Source organism: Lemur catta, chromosome 3 (assembly GCF_020740605.2).
Source record: "Lemur catta isolate mLemCat1 chromosome 3, mLemCat1.pri, whole genome shotgun sequence".
In the NCBI taxonomy this organism is placed as follows: Eukaryota; Metazoa; Chordata; class Mammalia; order Primates; family Lemuridae; genus Lemur; species Lemur catta.
In genome coordinates this window covers 109,467,109-109,490,798 of record NC_059130.1, presented here as the reverse complement: position 1 = coordinate 109,490,798, position 23,690 = coordinate 109,467,109, and the positions used below count along the sequence as shown (strand labels likewise).

Sequence of the window (23,690 nt, the reverse complement as noted above, 5' to 3'; positions counted from 1 at the left end):
TGTATTCTTTGCTCTTTTCAGTAAACAATCAAACAACCTATAAACTAAGAAAAAAAAAACTGATGCTACTGTCAAGAGCTGGGATTTCATTAGACATTCTCACATTTGTGGTTCTGAAGATTGCACTTTTCCAATAGATGTTCCCCAGAATAGACAAATAAAACATACTTTTGTTTATTGATGGGCTACAGAGTTTGAGTATCACTGATTGAGGACGGTATCTTCGTATCTTGAAAAGCGTGCGCGCGTGTGTGTGTGTGTGTGTGTGTGTGTGTGTAGAGAGAGATTCTGTCCCTAGAAACCCTGACTGCTGCCTAATCAGCTTAGCTGTTAATGTAATTGGGGTAGCTGTGGTTGTGGATCTGTTCCTGTCCTTCACTGGCAAACTGCATTTTCTAGGTGTTTTGAAGCCAGCAATTGGCCACTAAACTGGTTGAAAATGACTCCTGCATTCCGCACGCATCTTCATTACAAGCACAGTCATAGATCTTTGCCAACTGGGCTGTGGAAGAAAGGGAGAGATTTTTATAACCAGAATTACTGCTAACTAAGGATGTGCTGTCCTGGTGAAAGGTGGAAAGGCAGCCTTTCTGTGCCCACAGCCAGGTCCGTGGTAGACACTCATGAAGCAGGGCTCTGGCCCCCACAGGCTGTGCTCAGCAGTGGTGAAACCCTTGTGCTGCCTTTGTCTTTGAGCTGGCTGCTGTGGCCACCTCATCCCATCCCTTAGCTTGATTTCCCTTATACTTTTTTTTGAATTTTGGTAAAACTCACCTTCAGTGAAATGTACAGATCTTCAAAGTGTGCAGTTTGGTGAGTTTTGATAGTATCTACCCATGTAACCAACACTCCCAAGAATATTTGTCACTCCACCCCATGCTAATCCATAGTTTGTTCCAGTCAAAAATGATTAATTATCATGTTGACCAGTTTTCTTGTATATGGTATAGGGAATGTTATAGATTTGGAAAAAAATTATTGCCCTTTAAGAATTTATGTGCCTCTCTGGGCACAGTGGCTCATGCCTGCGGTCCAGTGACTCAGGAGGCCGAGGCGGGAGGATCACTTGAGCCCAGGCGTTTGAGGTTGCTGTGAGCTATGATGACGCCAAGGCACTCTAGCCTAGGCAGCAGAGCAAGACTGTGTCTTCAAAAAACAAACAAAAACAAATCAGTAGTGAATGGATAGTATTCCATATTCTCTTTTTTTTTTTTTTGAGACAGAGTCTCGCTTTGTTGCCCAGGCTAGAGTGAGTGCCATGGCATCAGCCTAGCTCACAGCAACCTCAAACTCCTGGGCTTAAGCAATCCTACTGCCTCAGCCTCCCGAGTAGCTGGGACTACAAGCATGCGCCACCATGCCCAGCTAATTTTTTTTCTATATAGATTTTTAGCTGTCCAAATCATTTCTTTCTATTTTTGGTAGAGACGGGGTCTCACTCTTGCTCAGGCTGGTCTCGAACTCCTGACCTCGAGCGATCCACCCGTCTTGGCCTCCCAGAGTGCTAGGATTACAGGCGTGAGCCGCTGCGCCCGGCCTCCATATTCTCTTAAATCTTAATTCAGTTACGTGTTTCTGACCTGGAAACGTGATAAAGGCGACATAAATTATAAAAGTTGTAGAAGGTTTTTAAATTTTTTATATGTTCTGGTCCTCCCTAACACTTTTGAATTTAGGTCCCAGAATTTTGCTAGTGCTCAGATTATCAGAGTAAAGTTTTTTAATTGACCATGCCTACCTGTGCGTGTGTGTGTTTCTGGTCAGTGAAGTCCATCTCTCTGATTGGGTTAGTGGGGATACTGAGAAGAACCAGAAGCACTTTGCCCATCCGCAGGCAGAAGTGGAAGCCTTGCCGATGATACTGGTGTGAACATGCAGCCTCTCTGGACGCTGGAGAAATGGAATCTTCTATAGCAGATTTACAGAAAGATGTAGAATATTAAAAAGAAAAAAACAAAACCCTCTTGCCTTAGGATGCCCAAGATAATTTTACTGCTAAATGAATCAAAGCATTGCTTCTCAACAGTGAAATTGTTCCTCCAGTCTTTAGAGTACAGAAGTGATGGGCTTATCATTTTCTTCCGTCCAAGGAAAAGGGCTGTGGCAAAATCATGTTCACAATTTGTGCCTCAGTGAAATGGGTAAACCCTGTCTTCTCTGCATTGGGATTGGGCAGCAGAGAGTAGAGTCATGTTGGTCCCAGAAAGGTCAAGACGTCCACACTTGGCTGCCATGCTCACCTGTGACTCCTCAAAAACTACCTTCCTGTATCAACTTTTTCACTTTTCTGCTTTACTGATTTTAGTATCCTGTTGTCCAGCTACCAGGTGCTCTTCCTGGGTTCCCAAGAAATTTGTTGGTTACATGTTATTCTTAGATATTTTAGGTACAAGGTATTTCTTGCCATTTTAACTGCTGGCTTATTGCACAAGTGATTTCAGCATATGAAGGCAGCTTCTGGTTTATATTTCTTGGAAAACCTACTTACGTAACAGGAAAAGCCTCAGTGATTGGTTTTTAGGCTGCATTATTTGTGTTATGCCTGTAGGTGTACTAAGTGACCACATAAAAAGTAGAGTGGTTAATGATGATTTTAATTTTATGGGATCCCCATTATCTTGTCTGAAACAAATGTGCAACTGTCACCCTCTAACAGGATGATGTTAATGTTATATCATTAGAGAATTCAGAAACTTACAAAAATGAATTATTTCTGAAACAATTCTAAGGAGAAAAATAGTAATTTGGATTTTGAATTCACAGGTACATATCCTTAATGTTTATCACAAGTCATTTTCAATCCATTTTCCTAAATTATGTCCTTCCAGGACTCCTGTCTACAGTCTACTAAATCCCTTTCATGTTAATGCTGAGCTGTCGGGGCAGCCGCCGGAATCTAGGTGTTGATATCTGTGGACACATGGAAGGGCAGAGCTGGCAGCTGAGGGCTCTTAACCTTTTTTCTCAACTAGGAAACAGCGTAGTTTTGCCTCCAAGTTAATTCTTCATGCTTCTGTAGCAGCTCACAGCTAGAAGTCACATATTTCATAACCGTATTTATGCCTCATTGGGGGGAAAATGGGTGTGAAAGAGAGGGAAAGAACTAACACAAGGCTTAGAAAAAGCTTACTAATCAACTCTTGCATGGCTTTATTTTTGTGTACCTCTTAATCAGGTGACAGGTATTGGAATTTAGAAGAGAGGGAGAGACCCCTGTGACTCATTGCTATCATCTGCATGTTACATTCAGTTACTGTGTATTTCGGGAATGAAGAAAAAATTGTTTTGAAGGGAAATAGGAAGAAGGATGTGATCATCAAGTAGCTATTTAGTTTGCAAGACAGCTTCTGTCAGACAGTGCATTGGCACTATGAAAAATTCATTGTTGTGGGGGATTAGGAATAAACACATGGTGCTTTTGCCCTGGGCAAGGAAAATGGTTTCATATACAGAATTACAAAGTACTGGTGTTTCATAAACCATGCTTAATGAGTTCTTCCTTAATTTCCGTTTCATTTTGTTCGGTGTTGATGTTTCTTACCTGTCTCACATGGGAATTTTAATATTTGCTTAGTACTTAAAATATAAGCTACTGCTAAGAATTAAATAGGTTGCAATTTCACAAAATAGCAATTCTAATTCTTTTTAAAAGTAACAGAGCCAGCCATGTTTGAAATGATGCTGCAGAAACTATATGAAATGCACCTAGAAGTAATAATTATTTGTATTTAATATATTTACATGTTCACATTCCTTTTTCAGAAATGTTACTTTAAAATCCTTACTATATAATATTTTATTTGTACATATTTCTTCAATAGCTAAAAATAATATATTGAATAAGAATAGGATTGATCTTAAAATTGACCCCCCTTTGAAGCATTGGAAAGCCAGACTTAGCACAAGGTCTGGCCTTGCAGTTGGTTTTTAATATAGTTTTTAAAAATCAATGAATAAAAAATTATTTGTAGAATAAATGACACTTCCTAAATAATGAGGGATATTTAAACATTAGAAGAATAAACATTTGAGCACAAGTTATTTTATATTTTATCCAATCAGAGAAATATTACAAAGTGGTAGGTAAATGTTCAAATTGAGAGAAGTTAATAAATGAGGGAATGTATGATTTGCACTTCAGTATCAATGGATAATTGAAAGATCTTTATATAGGCCAAGCAAGAACAAAGCTAATTTATAGGTTCCTTTTATTGTGTTACCCTTGCTAACCCGAAGGAATATTTCTAAAGGTATTAAGAAGTTTCTTTAAATGCAGATGCCAAGATGGCAAGAAAGATGATAAAATAACGATAAAAAAAAGAAGTTTCTTACATCTGTCTTATTACATTTCATTTATTAAACTATTGCATAAATAGTTACTTTGTAAAAAAAATTTAATGTTGCTATTCTGGTAATTGAAATTAGGTTAATCATTATCCCAATTCATTAATAAATGGGAAAAGAACAGTTTTTTTTCTCAGCCTCATTAAATGACCAAATATTGCTTTCCCTCTTTTTTGCTCTATTCCATCTCAAAGTACTTCTGGTATATACGGCAAATTTTACTTTTTACCCTAAAAATGCTATTTTTGTGGAATTACATATTCCCAGTATGAACATTGAGAACATTTATTGTTTTGCCTTTGTAAAAGAGAAACTGTGACTATAGGGGATTATGCATCTAAGCAATACTTAGATAATATATACCCTTTAAATACTTAGGATGAAGAAAAGCTGAAAAATTATTATAATAGACTAAACATTCATTTTAAGTAGATAGAAAAAGAACAAACTTGAAGGAAGGAATGAAGAGCAGAAATTAATGAGATAGGAAATTTATATACACAGAGAAAGCCAATATCAAAAAGGGATTTCCAGAGGAGAAAGAGCTATCTGTCCCACTCATTTTGGCCTGTAATTTCTTATTATGTTTTATAGTTTACAGTGCACAGGGGGAAAGGATAATTTTTTCGACAATTGGTGCTAGAAAAAAACGAACTTTGACCGACCCTTTGCCTCACACCACATACAAAAATTAACTCAAAGTGGATCATGTACCTAAATGTAAGAAATAATCTATAAAACATCTAGAAGAAAACATAGAAAATCTTAGCTGCTTTGGGTATGGCAGAGATTTCTTAAATATGATGCAAAAAACACGAAGTATAAAAAAAATAGTCAACAAATTTGCTTCATCAAAATACAAAAACTTTTGCTCTTCAAAAGACACTGTTCCAAAATGAAAAGGAGGAACAACAGATTGGGAGAAAATATTTGTAAGACGTGTTTGACAAAGGGCATATATATGTACATAAGATATGTAAAAGAATTCTTACAACTTAGTAAGAAGACAGCCCCAATTTAGACTGGGGAAAGATTTCAACATCTGATCCAAGAAGTTACAGAGATGGCACATAAGCTTATGAAAAGATGCTCAGTATCAGTAGTTATTAGGGAAATGCAAATTAAAACTACAATGAGGTATAGTACTGCATACCAAGTAGAATGGTTAAAATTAAAAATACTGATCATATGAAGTGTTGGTTAGAACGTGGAGCAACTGGAAATCTCATACTCCATTGGTGGAAATGTAAAATGGTACAGCCACTGTGGAAAACAGTTCAGTAGTTTCTGAAAAGATAATTATATGCCTGTCAGTTCAACTCTTTCACTCACCCAAAAGAAATAAAATCATATATCCACACAAAACGTCGTATCTGAATGTTCATAGCAGCTTTATTTGTAATAGTTTAAAACTAGCAACAACCCAGATGTCCATCAACAGGTAAATGGATAAACTCACTCATACAGTGGAATTCTGCTTGATGATAAAAAGGAGTGAAAAAGGAACACAATAACACAGATAAATCTCAACATAATTATTCTCAGTGAAAGAAGCCAAGCTCCACCCCCCCAAAAAGAATACATCCTATATAATTCCATTTATATAAAATTTTTAAAAATGTAAGCTAATTTACAGTGACAGAAAAAAGATAGTTGCAGTGGGGTGGAGGAGCACCTCATACATAAACATCTGTTTTATGTTGAGTAGAGACTTAAATGTGAAAGGTAAAACTATAAAACCATGAGAAGGCCATCTAGATGGGCCTCACAGAGTGTGGAAGAACTCTTAAGGCACAAGAAGCACACACACACAAAGATTAATAATTTCAGCAATGTTCAAATTTAAAGCTTCTATTTCTAAAAAAAAAAAAAAACTGAAAAGAACTGGGAAAAAATATTTATGGCACATGCAATTGACAGTGTTTCTATAGAACTCCCATGACTCAATTAAAAACCCTGTAGAAAGTTGGGCCACAGATATGAACAGGCAGACCACATTAAAGGGAACCCCAGTCGGCCAGTAAACATGAACATAGGCTCAACCTCACTATTCAGGGAAATGTGAGTTACAGCCAAAACTAGAGCCCATTTCATATTTCCTAACTCCCATCAATAAAATTTGAGTTTAATTATATCAAGGATAGGCAAAGATATGAAGAAACCATGACACCTGTTGTTAGCGAGTAAATTGGTACAGACGCTTTGGAAAACTATTTGGCATTATCTACTAAATTTAAAGATGTACCAACTTTAAGGCTCAAAAGATTCCGCTCGTAGGTATATACACCAGAGAAGCTGGTGCGAATGGGTACCAAGAGGTTTGCACTAGAACATCCATAGCAGTGCTGTACTGTCGTAGTAAAAACTGGAGGCAGTCCAAATTCTAACAGCTTCAGAATAGATAAAAATTGAGTATGGCTCGACACTAGAACACCACATAGCAGTGGGAAAGAATGACTTGCAGTTACCCACAGCAACAAGGGAGACTCTTAGGAACAAAATCTAAGCCAAAAAATCAAGTTGTAGAAGAACATATACAATGTGATAACATTCTTAGGGATACAAATAAATGTTGTAAAACTGTAAAGAAGAGCAAGGAAATGATAAAATTGCCAAGATAGTTACTTTGAAGGAGGAAAAGAATGTAATGGAAAAAACAACCACTGCGGACTTCAACAGCAATGTTCTATAATTTGGGTGTGTTTGTATCATTCTTTTATAGCTTATGTTCAGTTGATACCCTTTGAATGTGTATAATAATAAAGTTAATTATATTTAAGAAAAGTACAAATTGTAAAATTTAGCATATGAGTTACAGGAGACCTGTTCTTGTATACCTGTAAGAAAAGTATGCTTTTTGGAAAAAAAGTAACTCATAATGAGTTCTACCTATTACTTAGGCTTAATGACTTAAATTTCCTCTGTTAAAGGTTTTTTTTTTCCCCCCGATATTCTCTCTTCCCTGCTGCTCCTCAATTTGTAGGAAAGGTTTGAAGCACTTTTCACCATCTATGATGACCAAGTTACATTTCAGTTGTTCAAAAGCTTTAGAAGAGTCAGAATAAATTTCAGCAAACCTGAAGCAGCAGCAAGAGCGCGAATAGAACTCCACGAAACAGACTTCAACGGGAAGAAGCTGAAGCTGTATTTCGCACAGGTACTTCATAGTGCAAAGGATACTGTTCTCTAAACTGGTTTTCCTCCGTCAAAAAATATTTTTAGTTCTTCATTTTCTATATTATTATGTCAGGTTTTTGGAATCAATGATCCCAATCAGCAAATAATATAAAAATATTTTTCCTTTATTTTATAGATATTTATTTACTAAGCATATTTAGCCTCCTAACTTGGTTTACTGAGGCTAATTTTTTAGTCTAACTCATTTTTCTGGTAGCTTTGCTTAACCGGGGTTCTGTGTGGGTTAAGCCCTGACACCCTAGGGTTAGTGAACTAACTTCTCTCCTGTGCATCTAGAATGGCACACGTGAGATGATACATGAAATCCTTGGGAGAATTGAGAAAATCGTCTCTTAAATCATGTTCTATGTTCTGTAATTCATATGAGGATTCCATGGAAAATGGCTGCTGGTCCAAAGGGTGGCCTGGGAGGTGGCATAGAACTGTACAAAAAGGCTGTCTCAGACTTTGCAATTGCAGAGGACACTGTGGGTTACCAAGAACTGGCTCTACTAGTCCTGCAGTGGTGTGACTCTGAGAAACCAATTTCTTCTCAGAAGAACTGGGGCAAAATAAAGGCATTAGAGCTCTACACATGTATTAAGTACACTGTTTTATTTTCAAAAAAATATTTTTCCTTGGTCTTAGCTTTCAAATTAAAAAAAAAAGAGGCTTGTTATATTGCATTCCAAATGAAAACCTAAATGGAAGAAATGTTTCTTGGTAGACATTTCTAGGTAGAGTATCTTGAGATGGAGTATAAATAAGATGATGTCGCCTAATCTCTTGTAAGATTGGAGTTTAGTAGTTACTGCCATTTATTTCTCCATTCATCTATTCATTCATTTATTTTTTTATTCAACTAATATTTATTGAGCACCTGATATATGTGGCCACTGCATTCAGTAGTGAACCAAACAGACACAGGTCCTCCCTCTTGGAGATGATAGACTGTTTAAGAGAAGTTTTTAATTTTCTCCCAAAAAGATGTAACAGTTAACATAGAGATAAAAATGAAGACAAAAATAGCCCAGTTTGCAAACTGGTTATGAGTATCTTGTTCCCTGCAGGTGCAGATGTCTGGTGAAGCCCGGGACAAGTCCTATCTGCTGCCGCCCCAGCCTGCCAAACAGTTCCTCATCTCCCCCCCAGCCTCGCCACCGGTGGGGTGGAAGCAGAGTGACGACGCAATGCCTGTTATAAATTATGATTTACTCTGTGCTGTTTCCAAATTGGGACCAGGTAACAAACTTCTATTTTTCCTGTTTTTTTCCCAAGAAACATTTGTGTTGAATACCATATTCAGCAGTGTGCATTGTGGCAGCATGATTAAGGTAGAGGATAAAGTCACACACACCTGGGCTCAAATTTCCAGCTGTGGCATTTGCTACCTCTGTAATCTTGAGCAAGTTACTTAGCCTCAATTTTCTGAGCCTTGGTTTTTTTCACCTCTACTTTATAGTAGAGATAATCATAATATCTACTGTTCAGTGTTGTTATAAGGATGAAATGATATATACATCATACTCAATAAATGTGTAACTGTATTTTTTATTCAAGTACCCAACAACTTTTATTTTTTTATTTTTTTTAGAGACTTTTTTATAGCTCTTTCACCTGGGCTGGAACTCCTGGGCTCAAGCAATCCTCCCACCTCCTCCTCCTGAGTAGAAGGGATTACAGTCATGTGCCATCATGCCCAGCTAATTCTTTTAAATTTTTTTAGAAATGGGGTCTCAAAATGTTGTCCAGGCTGGTCTCGAACTCATGGCCTCAAGCGATCCTCCAAAGTACTGGGATTATAGGCACGAGCCACTGCGCCTAGCTGACAACTACTTTGAATATATAATATTTTAAGGAATTGATGGTGATATATTAATATCATCTCTTCCACATTTTTCTCTTTACTTTTTTTTTCATTTCTTCTATCCCTTCTTTTTACTTTCTCTACCTCTCTCTTCCCTTTAAAATAATATAAGAAACTGATGCTGTGCTGGTTCAGACTAGTTTTCCACCCAAGACAGTGTTATATCTCTTGTAGGGGACACAGGAGGCATTTTGAACAGAAAATGGCTTAGTGGCGCTTTTAGACGTTAGAGCTGTACCTTGGATGTCCGAGGTCCTGTAATAGAGTGCCAGTGCTGCCCGGATCCTTACAAGTGTCTCCCAAGGGAAAACGAAAAGCACCTGAAGTTAAGCAGATTCATTCATATGATTCACAAAACAGCAATTAACATTTACATTTTAGCTCCAAGACCTCAGTACTAAAACAACAGAATTTTACAAGACCCTTAAAGTATTGAATCTCTGACACCACCATAAGATCAAATACTCTGATGTAGGATTTAAAGATTTAAAAAACAGTAACAGTTAAAATCTGAGTAGAACAAGAAGTTTCAAGAGACAAAACAGTCCTTTTTGCTGGAAGTGAGGCCACGGTGATTCTTTGGTTTGCCTCCCCAGGAGAGAAATACGAACTGCATGCGGGAACCGAGTCGACACCTAGCGTGGTGGTTCATGTCTGTGAGAGTGAAACCGAAGAGGAAGAAGAAACAAAAAACCCCAAACAGAAAATTACTCAGACAAGGCGCCCTGCACCTCCGACCGCAGCGCAGAACGAGCCCCAGACCTTCGACTGTGCGCTGTGAGGCCCTGGGCCGTGGGGCGGGGCAGCTGCCCGCGTGGGCTTCAGCCACGGCGATCTGCACCCCTGCTGCGGACACCTCGCGCTGCTGGTGGCGTGGGTGAGGCCGGGAGTGCGTGAGGCTCGGCTCCTTTCGCCGCACCTGTCCCGCAGACTGGGTGGTGTAGAGTAGCAGCACGTCACACCTGTTCAGAATTTTAAGTGATACTCTAAGTGGCACTTTAAAGGATCAACCCCCAAGATGTGGCAACTCTCGACCATTTTTAAACAGTAGCAAATTAGGAAAGTGGCTTCCCTTCCCCTGAGCAACGTTAGTTCCTGTGATTCCATATAGCATGGGCCACCAAAAACTGGAACTGTTGTCACCCACTGCAGTACCACTGTTATGAATTTAAAAATAATCTTACACTTTTAATAATCTAGTGTGGGTATTTTTGTACTGGTATAATAGCTTCTACCTAGTATATTGATCAAAGGTTATTCAGCATACATGAAATTTTTTGCACAAAAGGAAATACAGAATAATTCATAGGAATCATTTTTCTCAAGTATTTGTTTCATTACCTTTGGGGAAGAAATGCCAAATCCACTTTGATGATCAGAGTCAAATGGCACAGATCTGTGTGCATGTTGTTCTCTTCCCCGTTACTCTCACTTGGAAATTGGGGGAAAGTGACACACAGGCCACTGTTCCTAATGCAGTGTCCCTCCAGACATAGTCGCCCGGGAGGAGCTGCTACTTTGGAATGGGACGCATCACCAGTAAGCTTGACAGATTTCAGAGGGCCACTGCGTTCTGCCATTGTGACCACACGCTGGCCCGTAGACCACCAACTGTCTTCACTCCAGTTTTTATCCTGTTACCTTTTCTAATATTGTGTCAACCACTAGCTGTTGAGTTTTTCTATGCTGTACGTACATTCGTGTGTGTCATTCATAGACTTTAGATTAGAGAAGGTAATGGTGGGATCCTCTGAAGACCATTTTTGAATTGTCCATTTAGACATTTTTCAGCCTGCTTTGAAAGAAAAGTCACACATACTGTTTTCTGTGAATTAGGGAATGAGGGGAGGAATCCATTTAGTTGTACTCATTTTGATGAAATTTTTTACCCTGGCTTTTATACTTTGCAGTTTTCCCCAAACAGAACTGTTTCTCACATGTGTTTCCGAGTGTATATTTGAACCTTCTAAAATAGAAGCAACATTTTTTTAACTCTGTAGTTTCTTCGCACTTTGAAGTCCCTCTTAGAGAAGAACCTCCTAAGAATGCTTTGCTGTGGGCGGGGGTGCTGGTCTCCGCTCCTTGACTCCCTGGCTTGTGCGAAGGGGTTGAAAATATGAGTATGGACTAATGAACCAGTGCGGCTGCCATCACAAAGGAGGAAAACACAGACATTCAAGTCATGATGTCTGTACATTTTTGGTAACGTTAACTGCAGTTTAGTTCTTATTATGGTAAAAATTTGTTTCTCAGCTCTTGAACTATATTATGCAAAAAAAAAGTTTTCTGCGTTTTCCTTGCTCTCAAATACTCTTGTGATGGCCTCTCCCGTTTGTATCTGTCTCCCACTGCTAAGCCTCAACGTAAATTCAGTTGAAATTTGCAATTTCATCAGTAATTAATTTATTGAATTCAGACCATCATTTATCAGTTTGACAGCCGCTTAATAAATGTACTTTGTAGTTGTGAACTTAGCATTTTACCCATTTTTGATTGCAGGATAGACCCTATATTTCAGGAGACATATGTATTGCCAACAGTTGGGAATTTTTTGAATTTCCTTTTAGATAATATTTATTCATAATTTTCTAAGTGATCAAAACCCACGATGTTTTGGTATTTGACTTGGCTTTCATTCTCTACCTGCCAATTAAAGAATGTTTCATCCCTATCATGTAAAACATTTTTTTAATGTCAAACAGTACAAATTACTCAAATTACCCAATGTTTTTCAATTCTTTTTTTTTTCTTTAAGAGCATTGAAGAAAACTTTAAACCAAAATTTTATATATGGGGGGGGAGGAGTCATTTAAACTTTTCCCTGGGAATCAAATCATGTAGAAAATTTTAAGGAAAGGTAGTGGTGCTTTGTGTTAGGAAAAAACATTTGCAAAGGATAAGAAAACCATATCACTTAATAAGGATAGTTGACAGAACCTGCAATACCTTGGCTCTTATAGTCTAGATTTTTCAACATACCCACCTGATGAAACCAGAGATAAATGCATTTAAAAAGTGTCCTAGTGAGCATCTACTGGGTTTAAGGTGCTCAGAGACAGAAATGGGTAAGAACACTTCCCTTGCCTTGGAGAACTTAAATCAGGTGGAAAGCAAACTAGTCTTTTCACATTCTCCTTCAAAATTTTATACACAAAGACTTATCAATTATTACGAGCCAAATCAAAGCTACGAGGAACTTTTAAGTTCAACACAAAGGTTTAAATAGAACATTGTAGTCATTTATGGGATGTTTGAATTGAAGAGATACCAGGAGATACAGGTGAGGTGCGGTACTTTCATTCTTTAAGAATATAGTCTTTATTCACATGACTTCCGTCTTCTAAAATGTCATAAAGTGAAAAGATTGGTTTTCTTAGAAGCCCAGTTACAGAGCTGAAGATGACTTTGGAAATAATAGAATCTAATCCTCATGTTACACAGATTAGAAAACTGAGGTTTATAGGACGGACTTGGGAGCCCACGGCAAGGCAGCCCAGAAACTAGAATTGGCATCCCCAGCTCCTGGGCCAGTGCTTTTTCTACTCTTTGTTGCATTGGACTCTTAAAGAGGCAGTGAGTACTAATCCCTATCAAAAGAGAAAAAAGAAAGGGAGGGGATTCTTTTTCCCCTGATGGGATACAATAAATAAGCAAAATCTTATCTGATAAGGGCAGTAATTTAGTAATTTTAATGACTTTGATGTTCCATGTTGTGTGATTTTGTTATTATTGAACCATTGAGGTTGGCATCTGCTTAAATAATTTTATCTTGGTAGCCAGCAATTATGTTGGCATTTTATGTGGGCTTTCCTAGATTTTCATGTTAATGAAATTAAATCATTAATAGTTAATGCTTAAGATATATCTCTAATGAAGTAGAATGAGATGTAGTGTGATTTGGAAATGAAAGTTTGCAGTGGAATGACACTCTGCTTATAAAATTGAGTTCTATTCAAGATTGAAGACTGACATGTTTCATATTTTTATGCAGACTCTTTTACAGACCGTAGATTTATTTTAAAAAGGAAAATTTGAAACATTATTAAGCAATGGAAATTTGCTACATTCTGTGGTGCGTCAGGTTCACTGTCCACTGGAGTCGTGGAGCTCATAGCTGCCATACAGGTGAACTTGGTCCTTCTTTCCTTCTTCCTCTCCGTGTTCCTTTTTTGCACATTTGCATTTATACCTTCCTGTAGTAAAGAAAAAAATGACGTATAATTAGTGTGACAATATAAAGCAACAAAAGACTTGGGGAAATAGTTGCCTCCAGCTGGGGCAGTACGTGTTATAGAAAGTCACTGTTTAAAAGTTAAATAAATGTAAAGAATAAGATTTATGAACCTTACTCAACAATTTGATAAATACTCATTTGTTTTTTAAACTCCCCTGGGACTGTGGGTCAGCCGGAACATCTCCATCAGAATGCCATCGTTTTCTTTAATCATGAGTCAAGGGGAAATAATAATTTGGAGAGTGGTGTTATTACCAAATGTACAAGCAGCAAGGTAACCTACAGCAACAGCACTGCCAGGTTCACTGACCAAGATCATAAAATTGTCACATTCAAAATACAGTTTCTAGCCAAGGTTAAGGAGAACTAACCTTAGGTTGAGTCAAAGTGTCTCTACTCATTTAAATGAAAGTTTAAAGACCTTTTACTATAGTAAGTTAGACGTGTGGTTTATCTTGTAAACCAGCATTTCCTTTTGCAACAGCATCACATCCTGTAAACTCTTGGAACCCCTGAGTAGCTTGGACTGAATCTTCCTTCTTGTCATGATGAAAGATTCGTATCTATGCAGATAATATGTGTTTTTATGTATTGTTTTCTGTTTAGTCCCCAGTCTCCCTAACTCACGCTGGGGACTGAGGAGAGAGAAAGGCAGCTGCTCCTGTTACGGTGCCATATTCTCCCCGCTGCTTTTCACCCCAGAGTGAGCGTTGATTGATGTCTCCGCTCTCTCGCGCAGCCCCTCCAAGTCTGAGAAAACCTTCATAATCATTTTACTTCGATCTTTATTGAACCCAGGAGTTGAATTTATTATTTTACCTTAATGTGTTCGTGATCTTGTGTTATATTTTGGGACCTGTTATTAATACTTGTCTGGTACTTTAAGCTGTAGTGAATACTCATTGTACTTCAAAAACTGGTCGGTAATTTATGTACACGTATTCCATATTTTAGTGTGCTTGAAGTGACAGTCCGTAGTTTGTAGTGATTGTTATTTCTCAACTTTGACTCTCCTGTGTTTTGAGAACATTTAAACATTCCTTGTCCTATTAAGGTGACAAGAGCAGAATGTAACCTTTTTTGAAAGTTTCGTGGTTAATTGTAACAAGTTTTGTTTTTAAAACTAATAAAAATAAAGTTAGTGTTTTTTTAATCAGTCCATCAAATTGAGTTCTTTGTGTGTAGTGTTTTCAAGTATCACTTATCATACATTTAGCTAATAATACAGGAAAAACAGAAAAGTGCGATATTGTGTTTGTTCCTTTCGCAAGAGCCCTGTTAAACACTAATGCTGTGCTGTGCCAGAGTTCGAGGTGGTGAGTCACTGCCGACTCAGAATAACCACTCCAGCTTCAGCTCTTCACCAAGAAAAGTTTTGTTGGAGAACCCTCATGTTCTCCTTGGTTAAAAATGATTTGTTCCTGGTAGAGGCTTATTTTCTGTCTTGGTTAAAAAAAAAAAAAAATCTCCATTTTGAAACTATAAATGACTCTAGAGGTTATCTAGTGCAGTGGGGTTTTTTAGTACTTATTTTTAAGTCATAACTCTCTGCCTTTTGCTCAAATGAAATCTTACATGAAGCCCAATGTAAAACTTGATTACCAAAAAAAAAAAAAAAAAAAAAAAGTAAGCATAGGTGCTCCTTTTGAAGGGGGTGGAGGAGGAGTGGAGACCCAAAGTTCTAGGCCCTGTGGGAGCTCAGCAGAACAGTTCCAGAAACACTGATCTGTTTCAGCATCCCCCACTCCCCCCCTCACCCCCGCCCCACACGTGACACACCTTCGCAAGTGGCCCACAGAGGCATTGCCACCTTCACACATGTAGATGGTGGCCATACTGGGACTGGAACCCTAGTCTCTTGCCATTGTCTTAGGTTCTTTCTACTGTACTCCACTACTGCTTTAAACTGAAATCTTGAATTTTTATGGAGAAAATGTATTAGGATTCAAAGGTTCTTGATATTTTGTTTGTTTTTAATACAACTAAAGCAGAGTAGCTGGGGACATTTCCACTTTAGCAGATGTTTTTCCAAGCTGTGCTCTGTGGGGCTGCCCCCAGGGGGCGCTGAGCTTCCAGATTTTTGGGGCCTTAGACTCCTGTTTCAACTCTTCTATCATTTGTTGTACCTATTGGTCTTGGCATCAGATTTCACTTCAGCTAAGGATTTCTTGGCTAAAACCCCAAGTTGGAAAACCACTGCAAATAACCTGAGGCAAAAACAAAATTAAAAAAAAATTGTTTTTTGGCCGGGCGCAGTGGCTCATGCCTGTAATCCTAGCACTCTGGGAGGCCGAGGCAGGCGGATTGTTTGAGCTCAGGAGTTCGAGACCAGCCTGAGCAAGAGCGAGACCCCATCTCTACTAAAAATAGAAAGAAATTATATGGACAGCTAAAAATATATATAGAAAAATTAGCCGAGCATGGTGGCACATGCCTGTAGTCCCAGCTACTCAGGAGGCTGAGGCAGGAGGATCGCTTGAGCCCAGGAGTTTGAGGTTGCTGTGAGCTAGGCTGACACCACGGCACTCTAGCCTGGGTGACAGAGTAAGACTCTTGTCTCAAAAAAAAAAAAAAAATTGATTTAAAGATAGGGTCTCACTCTGTTTCCCAGGCTAGAGTGCAATGGCATGAACATAGCTCACTGCAGGCTCGAATTCCTGGGCTCAAGTGATCCCCCTGCCTCAGGCTCCCAAGTAGCTGGGACTACAGGCACATGCTACCATACGCAGCTAATTTTTTTTTTTTTTTGTAGAGACAGAGTCTCACTATGTTGCCCAGGCTAGTCTCAAACTCCTGGTCTCAAGCAATCCTCCCACCTCAGCTTCCCAAAGTGCTGGGATTACAGGCATGAGCCCCTGTGCCCAGCCAAAACCAAAAATTTTTAATGCAGAATAGAACATGCAAGAATAAAGAGTTAATTTAAGTATTCATAAACATAGATTGACTTAAAAGCTAAAGTCAACAATGTATGTATCAGAGTCCTATTATGACCAAGAAATATGTTAAAATACTGGGAGTAAGCAATCACTATGTTCCTGCCTTCAATGAACACAGCAAAATGTGGTTCAAATCTAGAAGGAGAGAAGATTAAAATTCTTAAACATACAGGAAAGATCTCAAAGCTTGCGAACCTTCTCCTGGTTTTCTGAAACATAGAAGTGTAAATATAAGTGTTTTATAGATTAGATATTTAAATAAGGTGTTACACAAAGTATGTTATTTGGGAAAAGTTTTTGGTTCAAATTGTCTGGAAAAGTTAAATGCTTTCTGCATTACAATGCTTCTAGGAACTAAAATAGGCACATTTTGAGTCTCGGGGAAAATATAGCATATTTCTCAAATGCAATAAATTCTGGAACCCTTTTGCCCAGGAGTGTCTCATGACATTGATGCTCAAGGAATATTTACAGAAACCTTCTAAAATCTTAACTTAAGGTTTGATTAAAAGATAGGTTTGTGAATTAAAATTCCTTTATTTTATTAAGCAAGAGTATTGTGGGGTTTTTTTGTTTGTTTGTTTGGAGACAGAGTCTCACTCCGTTGCCCAGGCTAGAGTGCCATGGCATCAGCCTAGCTCACAGCAACCTCAAACTCCTGGGCTCAAGCAATCCTCTTGCCTCAGCCTCCCGAGTAGCTGGGACAACAGGCATGTGCCACCATGCCCAGCTAATTTTTTCTGTATATTTTTAGTTGTCCAGATAATTTCTTTCTATTTTTAGTAGAGACAGGTTCTCGCTCTTGCTCAGGCTGGTCTCGAACTCCTGAGCTCAAACAATCCACCCACCTCGGCCTCCCAGAGTGCTAGGATTACAGGCGTGAGCCACTGCGCCCGGCCAAGAGTATTGTTAAGATTAGGGCATTGCAAGAAACCTTCCTGTTTTAATGAATGGGAAAACCAAGTTAATCAAACCATTAGAATCTATAAAAAAGTTGAGCAAAGTGGCCTGGTACAAGAATAACTTAGAAAAATCAGTAGCATTTCCTTACACCATCTATGGCCAAAGTATAACCAATAAGGTAACATTCATAATTGCAACAAAATATCAGTGGAAACAAACTTTCAAACTCTAATAAGGACATAGATAATTAAGGACATACAGATTCGATGCTCTTGATGGGATAACAACATTTTAGGAATGTCCAATTTTCTCTGAATTAATCTATAAATTCAATGAAAAAGCTATCAAAATGCCAGTTGTATTTTTTATAATAACCTCATTAAACTTATTCTAAAACTTTTATAGAAGAATAAACACAAATAGTTTAGACAACTTTAAAAAACTAAAAAGACAGAGGACTTGCCCTGCCAAATATTAAGACAACTTACAAAGTCACATGAAGTTGGTGCAAGAACAGACTAAAGGGCAGAGACTAACCCATGCCTATGTGAGAATTTAACAGACAATAAAGTGCCATCATAAATAAATGGAGAAAGTCTAGCCCATCTAATACATGGTGTGGAGAAAAATGGTTTGGCATATGTAGGTAAATAAAAATTGGCTCCCTGTCAAACATCACATACAAAAGTGAACCCCAGGCCGGGCATGGTGGCTCACACCTGTAATCCTAGCACTCAGGAAGGCCGAGACCAGCCCGAGCAAGAGCGAGACCCCCGTCTCTACTGAAAAATAGGAAGAAATTATCTGGACAACTACAAATATATAGAAAAACTTAGCTGAGCATGGTGGCGCATGCCTGTAGTCCCAGCTACTCGGGAGGCTGAGGCAGAAGGATTGCTTAAGCCCAGGAGTTTGAGGTTGCTGTGAGCTAGGCTGACGCCACGGCACTTTAGCCCGGGTAACAAAGCAAGACTCTGTCTCAAAAAAAAAAAAAAAAAAGTGAACCCCAGATGGATTAAAGACCTAAATATAGAATGTAAAACTGTAAAGTTAATAGAACAAATTATAGGAGAATATCATTGTGACCTAGAGGCAAGGAAAGACTCCATAAAACTTTAAAAGCATAAGCTATAAGGTAAATATAATTTGGTTACATCAAAGTTAACAATTCATGTTCAGTGAAGAATGCCATGGCAATGCTGACATACAACAGGGAGAAGATACTATTATATTTTGCAATCCTAACATGGGATAAATAATTATAATATGCAGAGAGATTTTGCAAATCAACAAGGAAAAGCAACCCAACAGAAAAATGGGCTAACAGATATGAAGAGCAATTGAAAAAACAGGGAAAATGAGCCTGTCAGGAGACAATCCCAGTAATGAGATAAGTGCAAATTAAAATGGCAAGATGCCAATTACACCTATTGAAGTCTCAAAAAAGAACGAAGCAAATAATACCAAGTATAGCCAGAGGGTGGGGCTATAGGAAACTGATGTACTCCTGGTGGAAATGTAGACTAGTTCAGTCGTTCTAAAGAGCCATCTGGCAATACCTGGTCATATAAATAAGAACAAAATCTTTGACTCTGCAGTTCTGCACCTGGAGATTAGATTAGATTAGATAGATAGACAGAGATGAAATGTCGCCCAAGAATATCCCAAAGGGCTTCTCATACAAGTCCATAAAGGGACATGTTGAGGATGTCCATTGCATGGTTATTTATGGACGGAGCTGCTGTCCACATCTGGGAAACAAACACTATGGAGACCGAGGCAGCAAAAGAGGTGCCATACAGCCACATGGACGTGTCTTGACAACAGCTGAGTGACAAAAGTAAGAACCAGTGAGATGGATATAACACTTGCATTACATAAAGTAAAACACAAAGTAATGCACTGTGCAAGAATATATACAAATAAAAATACACACAGTAAACATATACATCCATACATAAGAGGCTTCTTGCATGGACCAATGATGATAACCATGCCAAAAATTCAAAAGTGTAATATAGTATTAAACTTTATATAACCTTTCTATAGACTTTTTAAAAACTATTAACACCTCTGTCTCTTTCCTACCTTGATTCTACATTAAAGTTAGTTGAAAATTGCATGTTATCTTTATTATTGCTCTAGAAGAAACTATTTTGCTGTGATATGGATGTTTAGGTGAAATCCATATTTTATAGATGTTTGTGCCTGTTATTTTAGGTTAACTATTTCAGAAAAACATCAGGTACTGCCTATTCTGTAGCCAGATGTCTATATATAAATGCTTTTTTCCAAGTAAGGTTATGTAGATTCTTTTTTTCACTTTACTGCAGTATGTAGATGAAGATTCTTTATTAAATTTACTCCCATATGGATGGAAAAAATATACCATACCATTCACTCTTCTTTGAGTTATAAATGAATAAGAATTTTATGTGGTTTGATGCTAGAGTCACCATTTCCTTTTGGTTCAAAGAAGTAATCAGGTTAATTTGTGGCCGAGTGCTGTCTTTTTTCAACGTCTTTTGAATAATTGAGATCTTTAATGGAACATTATACAATCTCCTATCCTGGGAGATTGACCAGGCTCCTTCCCCTCAAAGAAGGAAATTAGACCAAAAATGATTTCTCCGAGGTTGCCTGAGCCCTGTGAATAAAAGGTCTTTTATGGACCAAATTTACTCGTCTTTTATTACTTATTGCAGACTATTTATCCCATTAGAAACTTCTAAAAACTGTTGGGAAGCCTAGAGTGGAGGTTTGTGTCTCTCACAAATAAGCAGCAGCCCAGGGGCATCCAGGGACTCACCATGCATCCTGCGAATTCTAGATGCCGCCTCCCAGTGAGCTCCACTGCAAGGGCACAGAGCCGCCCTCCTGCTCATTTCTGGTCTCCAGTTGCCCTTAATCATCCCAATAAGAATGGAACACCTTAGAAAAACACCTTTTCTGGAGAAAGTTTCACTGATTGTTCACGCCAGACAAAAAGGAGTAAACTGCAGATTTAATAAAAAGCCAGTAAGGGGTGTATTAGTTATCTATTGCTGTGTAACAAATTATCCCCAAGTTTAGCAGTTTAAAACAACAAAACATGTATTATCTCACAGTTTCTGAGGATCAGGAAGTGGCTCATCTGGATGCTGGTGGCTCAGTCTCGCAGCAGGTGGCCCTCAAGTAGTCAGCAAGGGCTGCCGTCATCTGGAGGGGCAGGAGAACCTGCCTCCAGGCTCCCTCCCGAGGCTGTGGGCAGGAGGCTTCGGTTCCTGGCCACATGGGGCTTGCCGTGAGCCTTCTCGCAGGACATGGGAGCTGGCTTCCCCAGAGCGAGGGATCAGAGAAAGAGGGAGATGGCAAGATGGAATCTTTTCATAACCTAATGTCAGAAATGACATGCCATCACTTCTGCCATGTGCTACCGGTCACAGCTCAACCTACAGTGCAGGGGGAGACACAGGGCGCTAAAGCATCTTTAGAGGAAAATGTATCGTTCTAAATGCTTACATTAAGAGCTTAGAAGGGGACAGGATTAGAACTCTCCCTTCAGCTCTCACCTCTCCCTGTCTCTACCTCCTTCTGACTGTCCACTTCGTTCCCTCCGACTGCGAAAAGGCCTTCCCTTCACAGCAGAGAAGACGGCAGCCAGCAACTAGGTAGAAGGAGAGCTTTGTTCTGCGTGTCCATCCTAGGACGGGGCTCTCCTTGGCCAGGCTGGGTCACCTGCTTATCCCGATGGCCAGGTGGGCACGTTCTTTACCCAAGAAAGAGAAATGAGACAGGGGCAGACAAAATACATTAGCGATAGAAGTGTACTTCAATGTATCAAGGAACTTTATAAAGACCAAACGGTGAGAGCATTTTGCTGACTGGTGAATTAGAGTTTAACAATCTAACAAATAAGCATAGGTTTTTATCTAGTCTTCCTTTTTTTCACCATTCAACTCTGATTTCAGGTAGGATATGAGGAATAAATTTTAAGTATGTCTTATCAACTTACCCCAAATAAGTCCTGGTGTAGAGAAATTTCTAACAGAGCTTCCATGGTATTAACCACAGAACTTCCTTAGGATGTTAATGTTGGATGAGAAACAACACCAGTATCACATGTTATAATGAGAGACATGTACCATACATACCAGGATACATGAAGAGCATTATTTTAGCATTATAATAATAAATTTTTGATAGGGTGAGCCACTTTATATATTGTGGTTTCCGGGTATTGCATCTATTTAAGCACTTAATGATCCAGGAAAGAAAATAATATCATAACTTGTTTTTATTTAGATTTTCTGACTTTTTATAAAAGATTACATTCATCCTATATCCTTCCATTCTTTTATCTCTGTGTAAATTTTTATTCACAAGTTTGTCACCACTGTCCAATTCCAGAACATTATCACACCTAATAGAAACCCTGTACCCATTAGGAATCACTCCCCATTCTCCCTCCTCGGCCCTCAAGTCCTTGGCAACCACTAATTTACTTTTTGTCTTACAGATTTTCTGGACATTTCATATAAATGAGATCATACAATATATGGCCTTTTTCATCTGCCTTTTTTCACTTAACACAATGTTTCCAAGGTTCATTCACGCTGTAGAATGAATTCTTCATTCTTGTTGATGGCTGAACATATTCCATTGTATGGACAGACCACGTTTTGTTTATCCATTCACCAATGGACGGACATTTGGAATGCTCCCACTTGTTCACTATTATTGTTAGGTAGATAGTGAGGGATTCTGGGTCTCCTAGGGATGGAAGTGGGTGCTATTGCCCCTATCTTGGTCCTGCCCAACCCTGATTCTCCATACCTAGAGAAGGAGGGACTACCCTATGAATCTGCCAGTCAGAACTTGGCACACCAGCTGCAAAAGAATGCAAAGGACTCTCTAGCTCATGGGCCAAGCCACGTGGGTACTATAAAATCTGGAAAGTGACCTAGAACCCACATGCGTAGTTAAGGCTCGGGTCATGTGACTCCCAACTGTCTAACTGAAGTGGTTCCATGGGGACCTCTGAACTATGAGGGAGGTCCCTATCCAGGCACTATAAAATAAGACCTAGACCATAGCCAAGTGCTCTCTCGACCCTTCCTTTTGCTTGTCCTGCTGTGACAATGGGTCCGGTCGTCCTCCATGGCGTATGTAACATGCTCTGTAAACTTGTATCTTGCTCTTGCCCTATAATCCTATCTTTCTCTCCTCAATAAACCTCATTTTCGTGCTTGCCTAATTGTGGCATGTCTGGTCATTCTTCGGCCATGAGTGTGCTAAGAACCAACAGGTTCAGACTAAAACTTGACATGAATAATGCTGCTGTGGACATTGTAGACAAGCCTTTGCGTGGACATTTGTTCTCAATTCTCTTAGATATATACGCCTCAGACTGGAATTGCTGGGCCCTGTGGTGACACTGTGTTTAACTTTTTGAAGAACTGCCAGACTTTTCCAAAACAAGTGCATCATTTTACACTCCCACCAGCAGTGTATGAGGGTTTTAACTTCTCCACATCCTCACCAACACTCACTATCTGTCTTTTTTATTATAGCCGTGCTAGTTGGCATGAAGCAGTCTCTCATTGTGGTTTTGATTTGCATTTCCCTGATGAGTAATGCTTAACAAGTCTGGTATTTGTATGCTTATTGGCTATTTGCATATCTTCTTTGAAAAAATGTTTATTCATCTCTGTATTGGGTCGAATGGTGTTCCCAAAAAAATTCATGTCCACTTGGAACCTGTGTGTGTGACCTTATTTGGAAATAGGGTCTTTGCAGATGTGATTAAGTTAAAGTGAGGTAACACTGGATTAGGCTGGGCCCTAAATCCACTACAACTGTTATCCTTGTAAGAAAAGGGAAATTGGACATGGACACAGACAAAAAGGAGAAGGCCACATAAAGATGGGGAAAGAGATCAGAGTGACGCATCTGTCAGACAAGGGATGCCAAGGATTGCCAGCAACCTCCAGAATCCAGGAGAGAGGCAAGGACCAGGGTGTCCCTCAGAGTCCTCGAAAGGAGCCAACCTTGCCGGCACTTTGATTTCAGACTTCTAGCCTCTAGAACTGTGAAAAAATAACTATAATACCTCTCACAGTTTGAGCTACCAAGTTCTGGTAATTTGTTACAGCTGTTCTAGAAAACTAGTACAAGTTCTCCTGGACATTTTTGAATTGGGTTACTTGTCTTTTTGTTTACAACTTTGATTTATAGCCAGAAAATACTG

The 23,690-nt window shown here is 38.9% G+C and overlaps 1 protein-coding gene and 1 long non-coding RNA gene across 6 annotated transcripts in view; one reads left to right on the top strand and one right to left on the bottom strand.

Moving 5' to 3' along the window:
* Positions 1-14,775, top strand: part of RCAN3 (RCAN family member 3) — a 35,718-nt gene extending 20,943 nt beyond the window's left edge. Inside the window, exons 3-5 of the mRNA XM_045545990.1 lie at positions 7,328-7,501; positions 8,592-8,763; positions 9,985-14,775. Of these exons, the coding sequence (XP_045401946.1) occupies positions 7,328-7,501; positions 8,592-8,763; positions 9,985-10,169 (531 nt within the window). The 3' untranslated portion in view covers positions 10,170-14,775. The remainder of the gene's footprint in view (positions 1-7,327; positions 7,502-8,591; positions 8,764-9,984) is intronic.
* Positions 13,380-23,690, bottom strand: part of LOC123634405 — a 29,112-nt gene continuing 18,801 nt past the window's right edge. For 2 of the 5 annotated variants that reach the window (XR_006733903.1, XR_006733904.1), the window contains exons 2-4: positions 20,567-21,209; positions 20,271-20,457; positions 13,380-13,581 (exon numbers count right to left, since the gene is read on the bottom strand). This is a non-coding gene — a long non-coding RNA (uncharacterized LOC123634405). Of the gene's footprint in view, positions 13,582-20,270; positions 20,458-20,566; positions 21,914-23,690 lie in introns of those variants that run through there. The other 3 variants (XR_006733905.1, XR_006733906.1, XR_006733902.1) reach the window with 3 other exon arrangements.